General features: G+C 46.9%; 1 protein-coding gene across 14 annotated transcripts in view; it reads left to right on the top strand.

Moving 5' to 3' along the window:
- The window catches only part of DYSF (dysferlin), a 328,923-nt gene that overhangs the window by 299,182 nt on the left and 12,174 nt on the right, over window positions 1-17,567 (top strand). For all 14 annotated transcript variants that reach the window (XM_006862906.1, XM_006862903.1, XM_006862904.1 and 11 more), the window contains 9 exons: window positions 1,439-1,567; window positions 1,841-1,996; window positions 3,887-3,978; window positions 9,161-9,331; window positions 9,978-10,120; window positions 12,375-12,514; window positions 13,694-13,782; window positions 14,047-14,142; window positions 14,657-14,798. In XM_006862906.1, coding sequence (XP_006862968.1) covers window positions 1,439-1,567; window positions 1,841-1,996; window positions 3,887-3,978; window positions 9,161-9,331; window positions 9,978-10,120; window positions 12,375-12,514; window positions 13,694-13,782; window positions 14,047-14,142; window positions 14,657-14,798 — 1,158 coding nt within the window. The remainder of the gene's footprint in view (window positions 1-1,438; window positions 1,568-1,840; window positions 1,997-3,886; window positions 3,979-9,160; window positions 9,332-9,977; window positions 10,121-12,374; window positions 12,515-13,693; window positions 13,783-14,046; window positions 14,143-14,656; window positions 14,799-17,567) is intronic.

Below are 17,567 nucleotides of genomic sequence, written 5' to 3'. Positions count from 1 at the left end.
TGGAGGCCAGGATGGACACATTTCTTCTCTGATACTGTGGACATATTGTCAGGAGGGACCAGACACTGGAGAAGGATATCATGTTTAGTAGGGTGGAGGGTCAGAGAAAAAGAGGAAGACCCTCAGTGAGATGGATTGGCAAAGTGGCAGCATCAGTGGGTTCCATTGTGGCAACAATTGTGAGGTTGGCCCAGGACTGGGCTGTGTTTTGTGTTGTTGTGCATACGGTCGCTGTGAGCTGTTACTGACTCGATGGCAACTAACAACAACAGCAACACTTTTTAAATGAACCTGTATCACCTGCATAATTAAATATTTCTTGAAGAGGTAGAACTTGAAGTTTGTGGGATAGGTAGAACGCCAACTCCTAAACAAGAAGTAATATTTAATAAGACAGAGAATAGGAATTTACCTGCAGTAGCTCATCATCAATTTCAAATATAACCAATTTAGCAAGTATATTCACCTGTTTAACATCACTATTTACTAGGTACATTTTATCATCTATTTTGGAAAACTGCAGCATCATTTAAGCCTAAACATGTCTAAAACACTGCCCTAACACTGGCTGTTTAAGAATAAACAAATAAATAGAGCTCACAAATTTAAAGTGGTGCTCAGAAGGCATATTTGGCCTAAGATTTCATACCATTGTCATATATGATACACAACTGGAGAATGAACATTCTTACTTGAAATGTTGACCCTTTAATTTCCTGGAATTCTCTAAATCTTCTAATAAAAAGTCAGTTAGCTTTGCATTTATTTGTTTGACTGTGATCTTATCTATTAAAAGTATACCACACTATATATTCCTGAGTGCTTTGGTGTACATCCAAAAAAACCCCCCAAAACCCAGAGGGAATGGAAGCAAATGCTGTTGAATGATGATGCATGGAGGGGATTATAGTCATTGCAATGAAATGAAATACGATAGGATGAATGTCAAGCTGATGTTCTCCCATGTAAAATATCACTCAATTCACATAAAAAATTAAAAAATATATATATGTACCGCTTACATATGATGTTTCTGGGGTATCTGGAATATTTGATTAACCAGAAGATCCTGTTCCTTAATGGTATTGAACAAACATCTTCCTCTCTTGCCTCCTCCTTTCTTCTGATTTGTTTCCTTCTTTTTCTTTTACCTCCATTACTTGTATACTTTTTAATCTCTGCCTTTGTTCTTATTTGCTTCTCTGCCTCTATTCCTTTATGGCTCCTTGTCTTTCCTCTCTGCTTCTTCGATCCTACCCTTCTCTTGGCCTGCATTTCTTTAATTCTCCTTTTTTCTTTATCCTTTGTTCCTTCTCTGCCCTCTTTCATCTTTCCTTCACTCTTATGCTGCCATGCTTTGCCTTCTTCTCCTATTTCCTCTCTCTTTGCTGTCCTTCTTCTTTCTTTGCCTTGTCCCCTCTTGTTACCACATGTGCAGGTCTATGATACACAACTGGAGAATGTGGAGGCCTTTGAGGGTCTATCTGACTTTTGTAACACCTTCAAGCTTTACCGGGGCAAGACTCAGGAGGAGATGGAAGATCCATCGGTCATTGGGGAATTTAAGGTAACTCATCGAAGGCATGACTACAACCCAGGTGGATTGAGTCTGAAGTAGCAGCATCAGATAAAGAGAGTGGGAACAGGGGCAGCTGGTAGTATTCGTGATGTCCTGGTGCTCATGATGGTGAACATGTGGGGATAGAGGTGGTGCTGGTGCTGGTGTAGAATCTGCCTTTGGTGTGTATGGTGTGTATAGAGATGAGAATAATGGTCATAATGGTAATTGTATTGATGACAACAGTGATAAAAATAAAAACCAACCCCTAATTCTTTGCAGGGCCTTTTCAAAATTTATTCTCTCCCAGAAGATCCTGCCATCCCCATACCTCCAAGACAGTTCCACCAGTTGGCTGCCCAGGGTCCTCAGGAGTGCCTGGTCCGTATCTACATTGTCCGAGCATTTGGCCTGCAGCCCAAGGACCCCAATGGGAAGGTAACATTCCTAGGATCCGCATCATCCCCAGAATAGCAGGTGTGGGTGCAAATGGACTGCAGAATCAGACACAGTGTCTGCCCCAGGGAGTTGGGAATTCAGACAAATACATATAAAATTGAGATGCAACTGGAGGAATTCTATCAAGGGCCGAGCTCTCTAGGAGGTTAGAGAAGGCCACAGTCAGTGGAAGCCTTTGTAATAATGTGGACACTTCCTGGGAAGAATAGTAAGGACTGTTCAGGATGGAAGGAGTTTTGATAAGCTGGGAGGAAGAACAAATAGTATTTTCTGAGGGGGTCAAAAGCATAGGCAAAATTTTGAAAGAAAGAAGTTGAATGTGCATTTACAACAATGAGGGAACATGAAGATGAATACTGTTGAAGGTGTAAGTTGGGATTAGACTTTGTAGGACTTTCAGTGGTGGGGTGGGAAGGAGGGAGGAGCCCTCCCTACTACTACTCAGCCTGTCTTTACTGAAGACTTTGATATTTTGTTCATCATGGATTGTTAACACTAGTTTAAAGTGTTAAAATAGTACATTGAAATAAATTTATCTTGATTACTGAGGATTTTGGCACCCCTTTAAATTTTGTGCCTCAGCTGCTTCACTGTAGTCCATGTCCTAGGTGGAGGAAGAGAGTTTGAAGAGGGAAGGAGCCTAGTGGTCCAGGGAGATGGGGGTGGGAGGGCAAGAGTATAGATGGAAGGAGAGAGTGAGAAGAGAAGGAAAGATGAGAGTCTGAGTAGGTAGACCATTTAGAGTTTAGAGGTATGGGGGGGCGGCGCTCTCTTGTTTCTTTAGAAGGGTTTAGGTGCTGTGTGTTAATGCAGTGGACTACAAGGTCGGTTTGAACTAAAAGGTTGATGGTTCAAGCTCACCAGCTGCTCCTCAGGAACCCTATCTAGGGTAGCTATGAATCAGAGTCAACTTGATGGCACTTAACAGCAACAACAACATCTGACCCTAGGATCCAGACTTGTAAGACGGAGAAGTCATCATGGCTGCCTCTGCCCTGCTGCTGTAGTTGAGACATCTCACAGGGCATTATAATAGAGCTGTTCTCAGGCATCTCCGATGGCTTCCAAGATGTAATCCTGGCCAATGAATCTTCTTGATGCTACACTGAACTGGGCACTGCCCAGCCCCAGCTGCTCCTGGATGCTAGTTGGAGGAGTGCTGTTGTTCCCTTGGACTGGGTTGATTGATGCTGTCTGGCCACCTCTCTCACTTTCCATCTTTTTAAGATGAGATCACAGATAGGACCCCAGCCTGGCCCGTTGTTGTGAAGTGCTGTTGAGTTGGTCCCATCTCATTATTACACCACTGTAGAGGGCTTCTGAGGTTGTAAATATTTGCAGGAGCAGAAAGTCTCATCTTTCTCCTGCTGAGCAGCTGGTGGGCTAGGACTGCCAAGGAACTTGTGGTTCACAGTCTAGTGCTTATCCTACAGAGCCACTGAACTCCATCAGTTTGGCGTAGTCAGATATATAATAGAAGTTGCTGTGTTTCTAAACGTATGGACCTGCCTCCCTGCCACTTCTCACAGAAGTCAGTGACTTGGGAATATAGAGGGACTCCTGATGTGGTGCTGTGGGCTAATGCATCAGACTGCAAAGTCATTTGAACGGCAAGGTCGGTGGTTCAAACTCACTAGCTGCTTCTTGGAAACTCTATACTGGGTCTCTATGGGTCGGAATCGACTCGACGGCATCCTAGATTCACTGTTGAGGCTGTGTGGAGTGCAGTGAGGGCCCTGGTTTAGCAGAGCAGAATTTACATTGCAGCTTCTTGGTTCTCCACCTAACCCCATTAGAAGGCAGAAGCCAAGAAGCTTCAAAGACAGGTTCAGAAGGTCACTTGATTGTTTTTGTTGCCTCCTCCTTCAGTGTGATCCTTACATCAAGATCTCCATCGGGAAGAAATCAGTTAATGACCAGGATAACTATATTCCCTGTACCTTGGAACCTGTGTTTGGAAAGTAAGTTGTGGGCATCTTGGGCTTTGGAGTGCAGGAGTCAGTCTGGAATACCCACAGTCCAGTGTAGGAAATGTGACTGACACTGGGAAGTCCCCATCTCCTGCTGTGTTCCCTAACTCTGTGTGTCTTTGGGGCTGTCACCTTTGTTGCTCAAGTAGTAAAGGCTGCAGTCATGATGGACGTTCCTAGTTAAATACGTAAACAATTACCTCGAAGGACAGACGTCTAGGTGGGAATGCAGAGCATGCATTTGCTATCCTTTTCATTTTTAATGAAATTTTTCACTGGAATAATACAGACTTTTTACAGAAAAGTTATAGAGATAATACAGAGAATTCCCATATGCACTTCACCTAATAACCTTTACTGTTAACATCTTACTTAATCAAGAACAATTCAAGATACCAACCACATCGTATTTAGTAGTTATGCATTCTCTTCTCTTGACTCGTGTTCATCTGTAGTGGACTTAAGATAGTAAAATGATTCTTGAAATCTAAGAACAAGGAAAGGAAGAGTCAATGTCGATTTCATGAGCACAGCTTTCCTGCGTCCTGAATTGTGGAGGGGGAAGGGGTGCTGCAGAGGGGGATTTACAGCGAGTTTTCCAGCAGCACCTTTAAGAGACCACCACTCGTCTGCCAGTTTGTCATACTGTGGTGGCTTGCATGTTGCTTTGAAGCTAGAAGCTATGCCATGGATATTTTAAATACCAGCAGGATTACCCATGGTGGACAGGTTTTAGCAGAGGTTCCAAATAAACAGTAGGAGAGGCAATCTACTTTTGAATGTTTAGCCACTGAAAACCTTATGAATAGCAGTGGAACATTGTCAGATATAGTGCCAGAAGATGAGCCCCTCAGGCTGGAAGGTTCAACATATGACTAGGGAAGACCTGCCTCCTCAAAGTAGAGTTGACCCCTTAATAATGGGAATGGAGTCAAGTTTTCAGGATCTTCATTTGCTGATGGAGCAAAACACAAAGTGAGGGGAAACAGCTGTAAATATCCATTAATAATAGGAACATGGAATGTACAAACTATGAATCTAGGAAAATTGGAAGTTGTCAAAAATGAAATGGTTCACATAAACATTGATGTCCTCAGCATTAGTGAACTGAAATGGACTGGTATTGGCCATTTTGAATCAGACAATCATACGGTTTACTATGCCGGGAACAGCAAATGTAGAGGAATGGCATCACATTCATCATAAAAAATAACGTTTTAAGATCTATTTTGAAGTACAATGCTGTCTGTGACAGAATAACATCCATACGCCTACAAGGAAGACCAGATTGTACCTCTACTATTCAAATTTACAAACCAACCACTAAAGTCAGTGATGCTGAAATTAAAGCATTCTACCAATTTCTTCTGTCTGAAATTGATCAAACATGCTTTCAATATGTATTGATAATTACTGGTGATTGTAATGTAAAAGTTGGAAACAAAGAGGAAGAATCAGTAGTGGGAAAATATCGCCTCAGTGATAAAAATGATGCTGGAGATTGCATGATAGAATTTTGGAAGAACAATTATTTATTATAAATACCTTTTATCAATAAATACACATGGCCCTCAGCTGATGGAATAAATAGGAATCTTGTTGATTACATATGATTACATCATCAGCCAAAACAAAACCAGGGGCAGACTGTGGAACAGACCATCAATTTCTCATATGCAAGTTCAGGCTGAAGCTAAAGAAAATTAAAACAAGTCCACAAGAGCCAAATATGACCTTGAACACATCCCACCCGAATTTAGAGATCGTTTCAATAACAGATTTGGTGTATTAGACACTAGTGATCACAGACCAGAAGAGTTGTGGGATGACTTAAAGAACATTATACAGGAAGAAAGTGAAAGGTGATTAAGAAGACAAGAAAGAAGAAAAAGACCAAAATGGTTGTCAGAATAGATTGTGAAACTTGTTCTCCAGCATACAGATGCTGATGTGGGTGGAAAAAATGAGGAAGTCAAAGAGCTGAACAGAAAATTTCAAAGGGTAACTTGAGATGACAAAATCAAGGATTATAATGAAATATGCAAAAACCTGGAATTAGAAAAGTAAAATGGAAGAATACATTCAGTATTTCTCAAGCTGAAAGAGCTGAACAAAAAATTCAAGCTTTAATTTTCAATACTTAATATTGAAAGATTCTATGAGAAAAATATTGAATAATGCAGTAAGCATCAAATGAAGATGGAAGGTATACAGAGAGCCACTGTTCCACAAAGAACTTACTGATGTTCCACAATTTCAAGAGGTAGCCTATGATCAAGAACCAATGGAACTGAAGGAAGAAGAAACCCAAGTTTCACTGAAGACATTGGCAATAAACAAGGCTCCAGGAATTGACAGAGTACAGATTGAAATCTTTCAACAAACTGATGAAGCATTGAAGGCATTCCTTCATCTATGCCAAGACGTGAAAAAGATTTATAATACTTACTGATAAAGATCAAAGACTATAGCCTTCAGTATGGATTGCACCTCAATATAAAGAAAACAAAAATCCTCACAACTGGACCAATAAATGAGATCATGATAAGTGGAGAAAAGATTGGAGTTGTCAAAGGCTTCATTTTGCTTGGATCCGCTATCAACACTGTAGCAGTCCAGAAATCAAATGACATATGTCATTAGACAAATCTGCTGCACAAGACCTCTTCAAAGTGTTCAAAAGCAAAGAGATCAGTGTGAGGACTAAGGTGTGCTTGCCCCAAGCTGTGGTATTTTCAGTAGTCTCATATGCATGTGAAAGTTGAACATTGAATAAAGAAGGCTATAGCAAAATGTATACATTTGAGTTATAGTGTTGGAGGAGGATATTGAAAGTACCATGGATTGCCAGAAGAACAAACAAATCTGTGTTGGAATAAGTACAGCCAGAATGCTCCTTAGAAGCCAGAACGGTGAGACTTCTTCTCTCATACTTTGGATATGTTATCAGGAGAGACCAGTCCCTGGAGAAGGACATTATGCTTGGTAAAAATGGAGTGTCAGCAAAAAAGAGGAAGACCCCAATTAGGTGGATTGGTAAGTGTAAACAAGAATATGCTCAGTGTGACAATTGTGAGGATGACTCAGGACAGTATTTTGCTCTGTTGTACATAGGATTGCTATAAGTGGGCACTGGTTGGACAGCACCTAACAGCAGCAACAACAACCTGTAGGAAAAGATGTGGGGTGTGTTCATAGTGTTGAGTAACACACTGAAGCAAGGACTTAGGGGAAATGCTGGTTTTGAAGGGGAAATGGCCCTGGCAGATGGAGGGAAAGGCTGGAGAGAAGATGGAGTGGAGAAAAGAGCTGTTGGTGAGCTCTCTGCTGGGATAGACTACATGCTGAGAGGGTGGGGTGGTGAGCAGGTCCTATTCCATGTTGAGGGCCAGGGCCCAGGCCAATGTGGGGAGGAATGCAAAAGAACCCCTCTCAAATCACCTCCCTCAATTCAGGCCATTCCAGGAACTCTCTTTCTGTAATCCTGCACTGAACATGCACAACTCATGGGGCATAACTGGAACCCAGCTCTATTTTGTCTGCCAGTGCCCTGTAAACATTTGTTCTGTGGGACCATTTGCCCCATTCTGTGGGGAAACTGTGGCAGGCTAGCCACATCCCTGCTCACTGTTAGGCACAGACCACTACCCCAGCCAGTCACCAGAATGCCCTGGCCGTGCCATAACTAAAGCCCAGAATGGACTGAGGGTCGTCTCTCCCCTTTCCCAGCTGGGACCACTTCAGGTGTAGCTGTGTGTGATGTGTGGTATGTGTGTGGGGGGCTGTGTCTTCCTCCTGTTCCCTGTTTAGTGTTGTTTCCCTTCTCACCTCTGACCAGTCATTGATATTTCTGGCTCCTGTAGGGCCTGGTCTAGGGGAGCTTGAATTTGTGACAAGGACCAGTTTCCTGTGCTTACCACCTTTCTTGTTGTTGTTGGCTGGAGCTCTCCTTGTGGCTAATGCTTTAGCTGATTTATTTTCTTGTGGGTGCTTTCTCTAGCCTCTCCCACTACGCCTATGGTGATGAGGCAGACACTATACCCCTATACCTGGCCACTTCTCTCCCTGGACCCCTGATTCTCAGATGGTGCCCTCTACAATCTCTTGCCCTTCAGGATCTCCTGTGCAGGATATAGAGCCGTTCTGGTCTGGTCTCCTGTGACCTGCATCTCCTTTGCAGAAAGCCTCACAAATATATGTACACACACTTCCCTTCATTCCCTTCTAGAAGTAGGTCTGAAGCCCTGAGAGCCTAGAAATGGATCCCAGGTCACCCACTAGTAAATTCTGTCAGAGATGCTCAGGCACCTCACTCTGGAGTCTCGTATGGGTCAGGTTCTGGTTTCCTGGTTGAGGAATCTCAGGGGGGTATAAAGACAGCTGAAAGGTTGGTGGTTCAAATCCACCTGAAGGTACCTTGGAAGAAAGGCTTCATGATTTACTTTTTTTAAACATTTTTATCATGAATTGCATGCTAGTTTACATGGGAGAACATTAGTTTCACATTCATCCTATCTTATTTTGTTTCATTTGCAATGATTGCAGTCCCCTCCATGCATCATCCAACAACCAAAGTGTACGCCCCACAAGCCTGCCCCCTGGCTGCCAGCACACAGCCCCTCTCCCTCCCTGAGTCCAGGGTCCTCAGCTGCTCTATCATTCCACGTCATCATCTCTGCCTCCATCTCTGGTATTGCTGCTTCTCTGGATAGGGTCCCACACTTTGCTCTTCTCCCTTGATGGTCCCAAGGTCCTCTGCTCCTGGTCTGCAAGATCAGCCACTTCCCTGCTTCATGATTTACTTTTGAAGAATCAGGCTTCGACAAGACTATGGAGCACAGCCCCTGTGGACCGTATGGGATTGCCATGAGTCAGAAGTGACTTTGCGGCAACTAGTCCTGGTTGAGACTTGGGCTTTAACATTCTGTTCCAATTCGTCTGTTCATTCTGCTGTGTGTGTGGATGCATGCATGTGTGTGTGTACATATATGAATAGACACATACTCTCTCCAGGACCACCTAGTAGAGTGCTGTGGGTGGTGTGTTTGAAGAGTTGCAGGAGACTCAAGGAGCATGGGCCACTCTTGAGCTTCCATTCTAGCTTGCAGTGTCCTTGAGTGTCTGTTGTGTATAGCAGTACCAGGTTGCCAATGATATCGTGCACCTCCTGCAGGATGTTCGAGCTGACCTGCACCCTGCCTCTGGAGAAGGACCTGAAGATTACTCTCTATGACTATGACCTCATGTCCAAGGATGAGAAGATTGGAGAGACAGTCATTGACTTGGAGAACAGGCTGCTGTCCAAGTTTGGGGCTCGCTGTGGACTCCCCCAGACCTACTGTGTGTATGTGCATGAGAGCTGACTTCTTCTCTAACAACAAACCCACACACTGCTTATTGAGGACTTATCGTGTGCTGGTCCTGGGCTAGGCACTTTTCAACACTTAATTTAATGTAGTTTAGTTAATCCAATGGGGGGATACCCTTCCCAATGCAGAGATGAGGAAACAGATGTTAGCAGTGGTGGGGTTAGGATTGGAAGTTGTTTATCTGATTCTAAGAGCCTGGCTCTTCATCATGTTGTTATAATCATTTTTAATGTGCCCCCCAAGGGCCTGTAAAGAGCTGGGTGCCTGGAAAGAGAGAGGGGAAGGCAGGGAGGTAGGCATTGTCACATACAGGTGAACTCACAGATTGACAGCCCCTTATACCCCCGAACTCGGTCTTGTTTGATCTGATACTCTAAGTCTGGAAATTAGAAACACCCAACTTCTAATTCTGAGTGTATTTAATCAAGTCCTTTTTTCTCTGGGCCTTAGTTTCTTCATCTGTGAAATGGGGATTCCAGTCATGATGAGCAGACACATGGGGAGCTCCCTGTAAAGAGAAGGGTGGCTGATGCTGTATGTGCAGGTGCCCAGACCAATTCGCACCCTGTGCCTCATAATTTCCTTAGAGTGCCTCACCTTTGTCTTGTGCTTGGGCCTCAGCTCTGGACCGAACCAATGGAGGGACCAGCTCCGCCCTTCCCAGCTCCTCCACCTTTTCTGCCAGCAACACAGAGTCCAGGCCCCTGTGTACCAAACAGACCGGGTGATGTTTCAGGATAAAGAATATACCATTGAAGAAATAGGTGAGTCACCAAGTGTGTCCTGAAACCATGGTGGGCTCCCCCTTCCTCCTAATGTCTTGTCAGGCCCTCTGCCATCATAAAGGTCTGGTTGGGTGTGACTCACATCAAGAAGGTGTGGGCTCAGATCTGTCCAAGGAAGCACAGACTAGCTGAACTTCTGCTGAATACTTTTGGAACCAGTACTTATTTAGGATGCCATTGTCAAAATTAGGGGTCAGGGTGGAGGCTGAGGTTAGGGATCAGAGTGGGTCTAAGGCCCAAGGTTGGGGTGGGGCGAGGGTCAGGGTCCAGTTCTAGGCTGGACAAAAATCAGGAGTCAATATGAAGCTAGGGTCAGGGTCATGGTCATCATTGATCTTCTCCTGGCTTTGGGTTGGGAATTCAGGCTTTGATTAGAGTTTGGAGTACAGCCTTCCTCTAAGAGACAGGTTTTTATATGAATACTGGTGTGACCCTGTAGGATAAGCACTGGACTAGTAGCCACAAGGTTGACAGTTCAAACCTCCCAGCTGCTTTTGGAAACTCTACGTAGGGTTGCTGTGAGTTGGGATGAATTCAACAGCACATAACAACAACAACCACTACTGCCACCTGCCAGCTTGACTCTGCTGGTACTTAGAGACACTCCACTCACAGTCCTTATACCTACAACATCTAAAGGCCCTCACACTCTCCGCCAGCCCCTGCTCTCTTGTCTGAGCATCTCGTCTGCTCCCTGAGATGTGTCTGAGATGCCCAAGGCCTGCCCTGCTCTCTCCCCAGAGCAGCTCAGCCTCCTCAGAGGTGTTTACAGGCCCAGCTGGGCCCTTGCCTCCTGGTTGTTTCAGGATGTTTGACGTCAGAGCTCGTAGTGAAGATATAAAAGGGAAGTGACAGCTTTGCCTCCCTCATCTCTGAGGCCCCCCTCTTCCTTCTGTTCTGTTTCCCTGCCTGCTAAATCAAGACAGAGCCAGGCTGCTGTCTTAGGCCCCAGCCCCTCCTGCTCTCTTTTCCAGAGGGTGCCTATGGTGGAGGGATAGTCTCCTCTCTTTCGGCAAGTCTGTGAGCAGCTCCAGCAGGGAACAGGGCTATTGGCTATAACATTGTTGGACACTATAGGTCAGAAAGCCAGAGACTGTATCATCCTTCAGCTTTTACAGATGAGACTGTTGACAACTTGCCCAGAGTCTCACCGCCAGTTAGGGGCAGGGCCATATTCCTGGCCCAGAGTCCTTTTTTGGCGCTAGGCCATTTCCTTGGAGGCTTCTGTTGGAGGTAGATGGGGTGGGTCTGACATGTATGTGGGTTTGTCTGTGTACGTGGGAATGTGCACTGGTAAACATGGATGGACCTGTGTGTACATGTGTGTGTACACATGTGTGAAGCCCCCCCCCCCCGCCTCAGCCAAGGCGTCTGTCAGGACCACTCTTAGGCAGTGCCTTTTTATCAGCTTCCCCACCCTGTGTCTTCACCTCATCCCGTCCCCACCGGCAGGAAGGAAGTATGAAGGGAGGAGGCAAGGGCTGCTCACCTCCAGCAATAAACATGTGATTTCAGTAAGTCTGTCATCCCAGATGCCCGGCTGTGGGATTTGTCTTATGTGGGCTTCGCTTTCCTCACCTGCATTTGCCTTCTAGGTGACTGTGAAGATGACACATATTCATAGCCATAAAGAACAATGCTCAGTACACGATTGCTGGTACAAATTCTCATTATTAATGTAATTTTTTTTAGGAACTACCCCTAATAAAACATTATACATCAACCAGAGCATAAATTGTACTAACAACACAACAACATTTAGATGCTAGATGTGGGGGGTGATGGGACTGAGGCTGAGTTAGAAATGGTCAAAGAGGGCTTCTTGGAAGTGGTGGGCTTTGATGGACAGGAAAGATGTAGGATTGGTGTAAAGAAGGGAAAACTTGGTAGGATTTGTGGTAATATGGGTTTTAAGCTTGTGGACGGCAGTGTTTCCCTTGCAGAAAGCTTGGGAGAGGGAGGACAGGCAGAAGCATGTGTGGGCCGGAGGTGAGGCCATGGGTCTAGAGGTTTCCTGTAGCCTCGAGGCAGCCCTGCACAGCCAGCTCAAAGGACTGTTGTTATTGTTAAGTGCCATCGAATCAGTTCCAACTCAACAAAGTCCAAGGAGTGACTCTATGGTTTAAACCATCCTTGAGGTCCAGTGCATTCTCCTACAGCACCAGTAGGATTCACAGAACAGTCCTACCGTTCCCCACCCACCTGTCACGGTTTTGTCTTCTCTCTGGTACAGAGGCTGGGAGGCTTCCGAACCCACACCTGGGCCCTGTGGAGGAGCGGTTGGCTTTGCATGTCCTTCAGCAGCAGGGCCTGGTCCCAGAGCATGTGGAGTCACGGCCCCTCTACAGCCCCTTGCAGCCAGACATCGAACAGGTAAGACTTGGCCCTTGGACTCTGGAGTCTCTGGGCCCAGCCCGAGCTGCCAAGAACAGTAGGGCCCTCCCAGAGGAAACAGCAGGGGCCTTGGGATTTGACCAATTCCTCCTTGACTCTGTCTCTGCAGAGTCTGAGTAGCCACCACTATTGGACGACAAGGGGAACTCTTGAGCTTGGCCCTCGGGGTTGGTGAATGAGTCCCAGCTGCCTCTTTCCTCCTTGTGTAGGTTCAGCCTCTGACTGCCCATCATCCTGAAGCCTTAGTGTTTCAGCCTAGCCTTGTGGGTCTCCTTGTTCATCATCATCAGTCTCAGAGGCTTGACCCTGTGGCTAGCTGAGTGGGGTGCTGGTCACTCTGTGACAAAAGAACAGTGCAACCACAGAGAGCAATAATCACAGTACCCCAAAGTATAATCCTGCGCAGAAGGGAGGGTGCACAGAGCGGCAGCGTAGGGAATGTGACTAGGAAGGCTTCCTGGAGCAGGTAAGCTCAGAGCTGGGTTTTGGAGCAGATAAGGAGAGAAAAAGATTGTAGGCAAAGGACAGGGCCAAGGTGAGCCACGAAAGTGCCTTTCTGAACAACAGAGTAGTCATCCACGTTGTTTGGAACTTAGCTCCTTCTTCCCCTAGGTGGTTGATCACCAACCTCCCCAAAGTAGCACAACTGGTGTTAAAACTTCTGTCTTTTCATTCTCTAGCTCTGTGAAGTCATTTTACTTAGTCACTTCAATGCCCTCTTCTTCAGACCAGAGCCATCACACTGGCTGGCAGAGAGGGGTGGAGAGGACAGGAGAGCAGTTTTTAGTTGTGGAACCTTCTGAGTCTCCCAGGACTAAGCCATGCTCTCTTCTCCCTCTGCGGTTCGGTGTACATCATTAACTGTGCCTCAAACGTCCTTCTTCCTTGTCCATCTGGCATACCAAGATCATGAAAAATCACTCTGATAAGTCGCTCCTGACCCTTGACCCCCAATCATAGGCCCAAGTCAGTGGCCTCACCTTGTGGCCAGCTATGTAGTCCTCTGTTAGGGCTCTCCCTAGAGGGCAGTCAACCCGTCCAGTCACATAGCCTGGCTTTTTGTCTGTCCTGTCCCTATGTGTTTGTATAGAGTAGGTACTTGGTAAATATTGGTTGAAAGAAAAGGGTGATGAAGAGAATGGAGTTATGTCTCCACAGGGAAAGCTGCAGATGTGGATTGACTTGTTTCCAAAGGCCCTGGGGCGACCTGGACCTCCCTTCGACATCACTCCACGGAGAGCCAAAAGGTGACTTACCACAGCCACGATTTCTGAGCTGAGCTAGGGGATGGAGGTAGGATGGCCACAGACAGCGGTGGATAGGACCAGGATGTTACTCTGAGCCAGGCTTTGGGCCTCTCAGACTGCAGGATATAGCTCTTTGTGTGGGCCTGGCCAGATGTGTAGTCAGGCAAACATCTGGGTCTTCTCAGACAAGCTGGACGCCTCTAGGACTATTCCCTGTTTTTTTGGGAGACCCATGTAGACCTGGACCATTTTTCTTCTCTTCAGGTTCTTCCTGCGTTGTATTATCTGGAACACCAAAGATGTGATCCTCGATGACCTCAGCATCACGGGGGAGAAGATGAGTGACATTTATGTGAAAGGGTAAGCAGACATTGTCCTTCCCACTTGTCTCTGGGCCTACCTCCATGGCGGGGGTCCCTTGCTCCCTGTGGAGTGGTACCCATTGTGGGGGGTTCTGGTGGACACAGGCCAACAGAGAAAGGAAGGAGGGTCTCATGGGTCTGGTCTATACCTTTGAGGAGTCATTCTTCCACCAGATTTCTTCTTTTGCACTTAACTGGAATTTTACGAGGTTTGAGGACACCCTTAACACGGACTGAGAACTGAGAATGCTTTGAACTTTACGGTCCATTTTGTAGATCAAGGGGACATTTAGAAATTATTTTTGCTTTATCATTTATTAAGTACATATACACATACCTTCTTAATTTCTCTGTTTGCCTAAGTCGAGGACACATATGAGGGGGCTTTAAGAAGTTTGTGGAAAAATTCCACTCCCATTTAGTTCCATTTTTTTCCATGAACTTTTTAAAGTCCCTTTGCGTTGTGGCTGAAACCTAAATTAGAAATGTTCTCTAAAAACACCTATGTCTAGATGGATGGTTGGCTTTGAGGAACACAAGCAAAAGACAGATGTACATTACCGGTCCCTGGGCGGCGAAGGCAACTTTAACTGGAGGTTTATTTTCCCCTTCGACTACCTGCCAGCAGAACAAGTCTGTGCCATCTCTAAGAAGGTGAGTGTGGTCCCCATCCCCAGTGGGACGAGTTCCAGGGCTTCTTAACGCCAGTGTCATTGCATTACTGCCAACATCATAGCCCACTGCCACCCCACCAATGTTGGTGCTACTGCTCCTATCACTGCATAACCACTCCTGCCCATCACATTGATCCCCAACCACCTCTGCCCTCTCCCCGTGATGTCTCCATCCCCACCACCACCATTACTGCCTCTCTCATTGCAATTGGTAGAGACGTGGACAAGTAGTAGGAAGTTGAAACTTTTATTTTTTCTGCCAAGTAGGAGGAAAGAGAAGCTCCTGGCAGCTTGATAGGTGGTTTGAAAGAAATGAGGAAGGTTTTAATCAGCTGTTAACCTGAGAGGAAGAAGGGGGGTGGGTGCGGGGCTGGGGAGACGCTAATTGGTGGCACAGGGAAGAATTACCCACTTGAGGTTACTGATGAAGAATTTGGAGTGTTTCCATTCTGGCAGTGATGTGGTGGTACCAGCAAGGAGGTGGGGAGTTGGACTGGCCCTTGGTGGCTGTTCCAAAGGAAGAGCGGGGTGGAGGATTTGTGCAAGAGAAGAATTGGCGTGAAGGCTTGTGAGATCTGGGTTAGTCTTAGAAGAAAGAGAAGTCTGTGAGGGCTGCTGGGATGGAGAGGAGGATGAGGATTCAGGAGGGTGGCAGGGCTGCAGGGACGGGAAGTTGCACATGAAGGGGGAAGGGGGAGGAGGTCAGAAGAGGTCAAGAACCAGTCCAGGTGGTTGTGAAGTCAGGAGGGTGGGCCAGAGCCAACAAGTCACTCTGGAAGAAGGGGCCTGGGAGGTGGGGTGGAGCTGTGTCCTCAGTGGGGCTCCAATTAGCTGGTCTGGACAAGGAGACCAAGTCTGGGCGTGGGGGCACAGGGGTACTGCAGAGCCTCTGGGCTCCCCATCCTAGGCAGCCCTCTGCCGGGGGCTCGGGGCCTCTGGCAGGCTGGCTCTCCCCAGGGACCCTATTAACTAGACGAGACTATCATAAAGCACAAGGTCTCCTTTCATCCGGCGGCTTTGAACCACCGCTGGTTGCCCGGCTGGCTCCCCACCTGGAGCCCAGCACACCCACCAGGCCCTGCCTGCACGTCAGGCACCCACCCTGCCAATAAACAGCTAGTAAAAGGGCCCAGGCTGGGAGCGTAATGAGCGGCTGGGACCTGGGGGGGCTCATTCCCCAGGCTGGAGCCCCAGCCCAGCTGCTCCCACCAGGGGCCGTTTGAACCTCTGGCTCATTACCGAGCCCATAAACTGGGCGGCCAGGAGGAGTGGAGATGCTGGCGGCCTGTGCAGGCGGCCTGCGGAGCTGGCCATAAAAGCCCCGCCAGAGGAGGGAGGCACCTGCAGGAAGGCTGGGGCCCAGCCGGCCCGGAAAAGGGGGAGGCCCTAATGGGCTGAGAGCAAGGGGCCAGCCTGGAGATCTGAGCCCCTTCACACACCCAGGAAGCTGTCCAGTCTGCAGCTGCGTGCTTTGCAAGGTGACCATCCCTCATGGGACCATAGTCATGGTCTTAGGTGGAATTTGGGTGACACGACTCTTGAGGCTGTAGCTTTGGTGGCTCTGACTAAGCAGCAAAGCTGTGTCTGCAGGATTTCCATCACTAGGTCAACCTGGTTCCACCGTGCTCCCCGACTCCCCATGGAACCTGTCCTCCAGGGACTTAGGCCTAGACCACAGTTCTGACCTTGTGGGAATGTCCCAGTGATGGTCCTGGGGTGGCATGTGGATGGAGCTAGTGGCAAACCCAGGTCTCTGCATTGAGTCACATATCCCTTCAGCTGCTCCATGAGATCTTCATGGAAAGACCCAAGATAGCATTTCCCAGGGAGGACTGAGGCTGGTCTCTAAGGGAGGTTGCATGGGTTCTGCACAAGGAAGTGGGTGCAGCAGGAGGGTCTCTCCTCTCCATTAGGTCATGGTGGTGGTAGTGTGCCTTAGAGCCAGTTCCCACTCATAGTGACCCTGTATAGGGTTTTCAAGGCTATAAATCTTTACGGGGGCAGAAAGCTTCATCTTTTTCCCACAGAACAGCTGGTAGTTTTGAACTGCTGACCTTGAAGTTAGCAGCCTGATTTGCAACCACTAGACTACCAGAGTTCCTCTCCATTAGGTAGAGGATTATCAAGCAGCCAGCACTGTGGGCATTTGATGCCCCTGGGCAAGCTCTTAGAGGTGATGGACCCCCGTGCTAGTATCTTGCAGCAGTGTGTTCAGAAGGATCTTTCTCATAATGCCAGGATAAGGTGAGGGACTCGCAGGTTGTTAGATAACCCACTGTGACTCCAAGATCATGTGAGCAGAGCAGGGTTTAAGGATTGAGAGCAGAGACCAGGGTATGAATCTTGGCTGCCATTTCCTATCTGTGAGGCCTGGGGCCAGTTGCTTGCATAGGTTTCCTTAATTGTAGAGATAATATCCCCCTCCGAAGTTGTTGTGAGGATAAATGAATTTGTACTGGCAAAGGGTGAACACATGAGCAGTGTGATAGCAATATTATTACTATGAGCTATCTGATTTGGCACAAAGTCATTTAACTTTGCCAAGCCTATTCCCCATCATTTATTAAATGGGAATGATAACTCCAACTCATGGAAGTGGTACCCTTTTGGGACCTTGACCATTGCCCTCCGGAGCCTTCCTGCCAGGACCCTGGCTCTGGCAAGGCCCCAAGGAACATCCTACCCTACTGCCTCCTGCAGGTAGCCTTCTAGGCTGGAAGGGACCATTGTGTTTCTCTAATCTTGAATT

The sequence above is a fragment of the Chrysochloris asiatica genome, unplaced genomic scaffold, assembly GCF_000296735.1.
Source record: "Chrysochloris asiatica unplaced genomic scaffold, ChrAsi1.0 scaffold00052, whole genome shotgun sequence".
In the NCBI taxonomy this organism is placed as follows: Eukaryota; Metazoa; Chordata; class Mammalia; order Afrosoricida; family Chrysochloridae; genus Chrysochloris; species Chrysochloris asiatica.
Note: the sequence above shows the minus strand (reverse complement) of the source record. Positions and strands in the feature narration are given on the sequence as shown.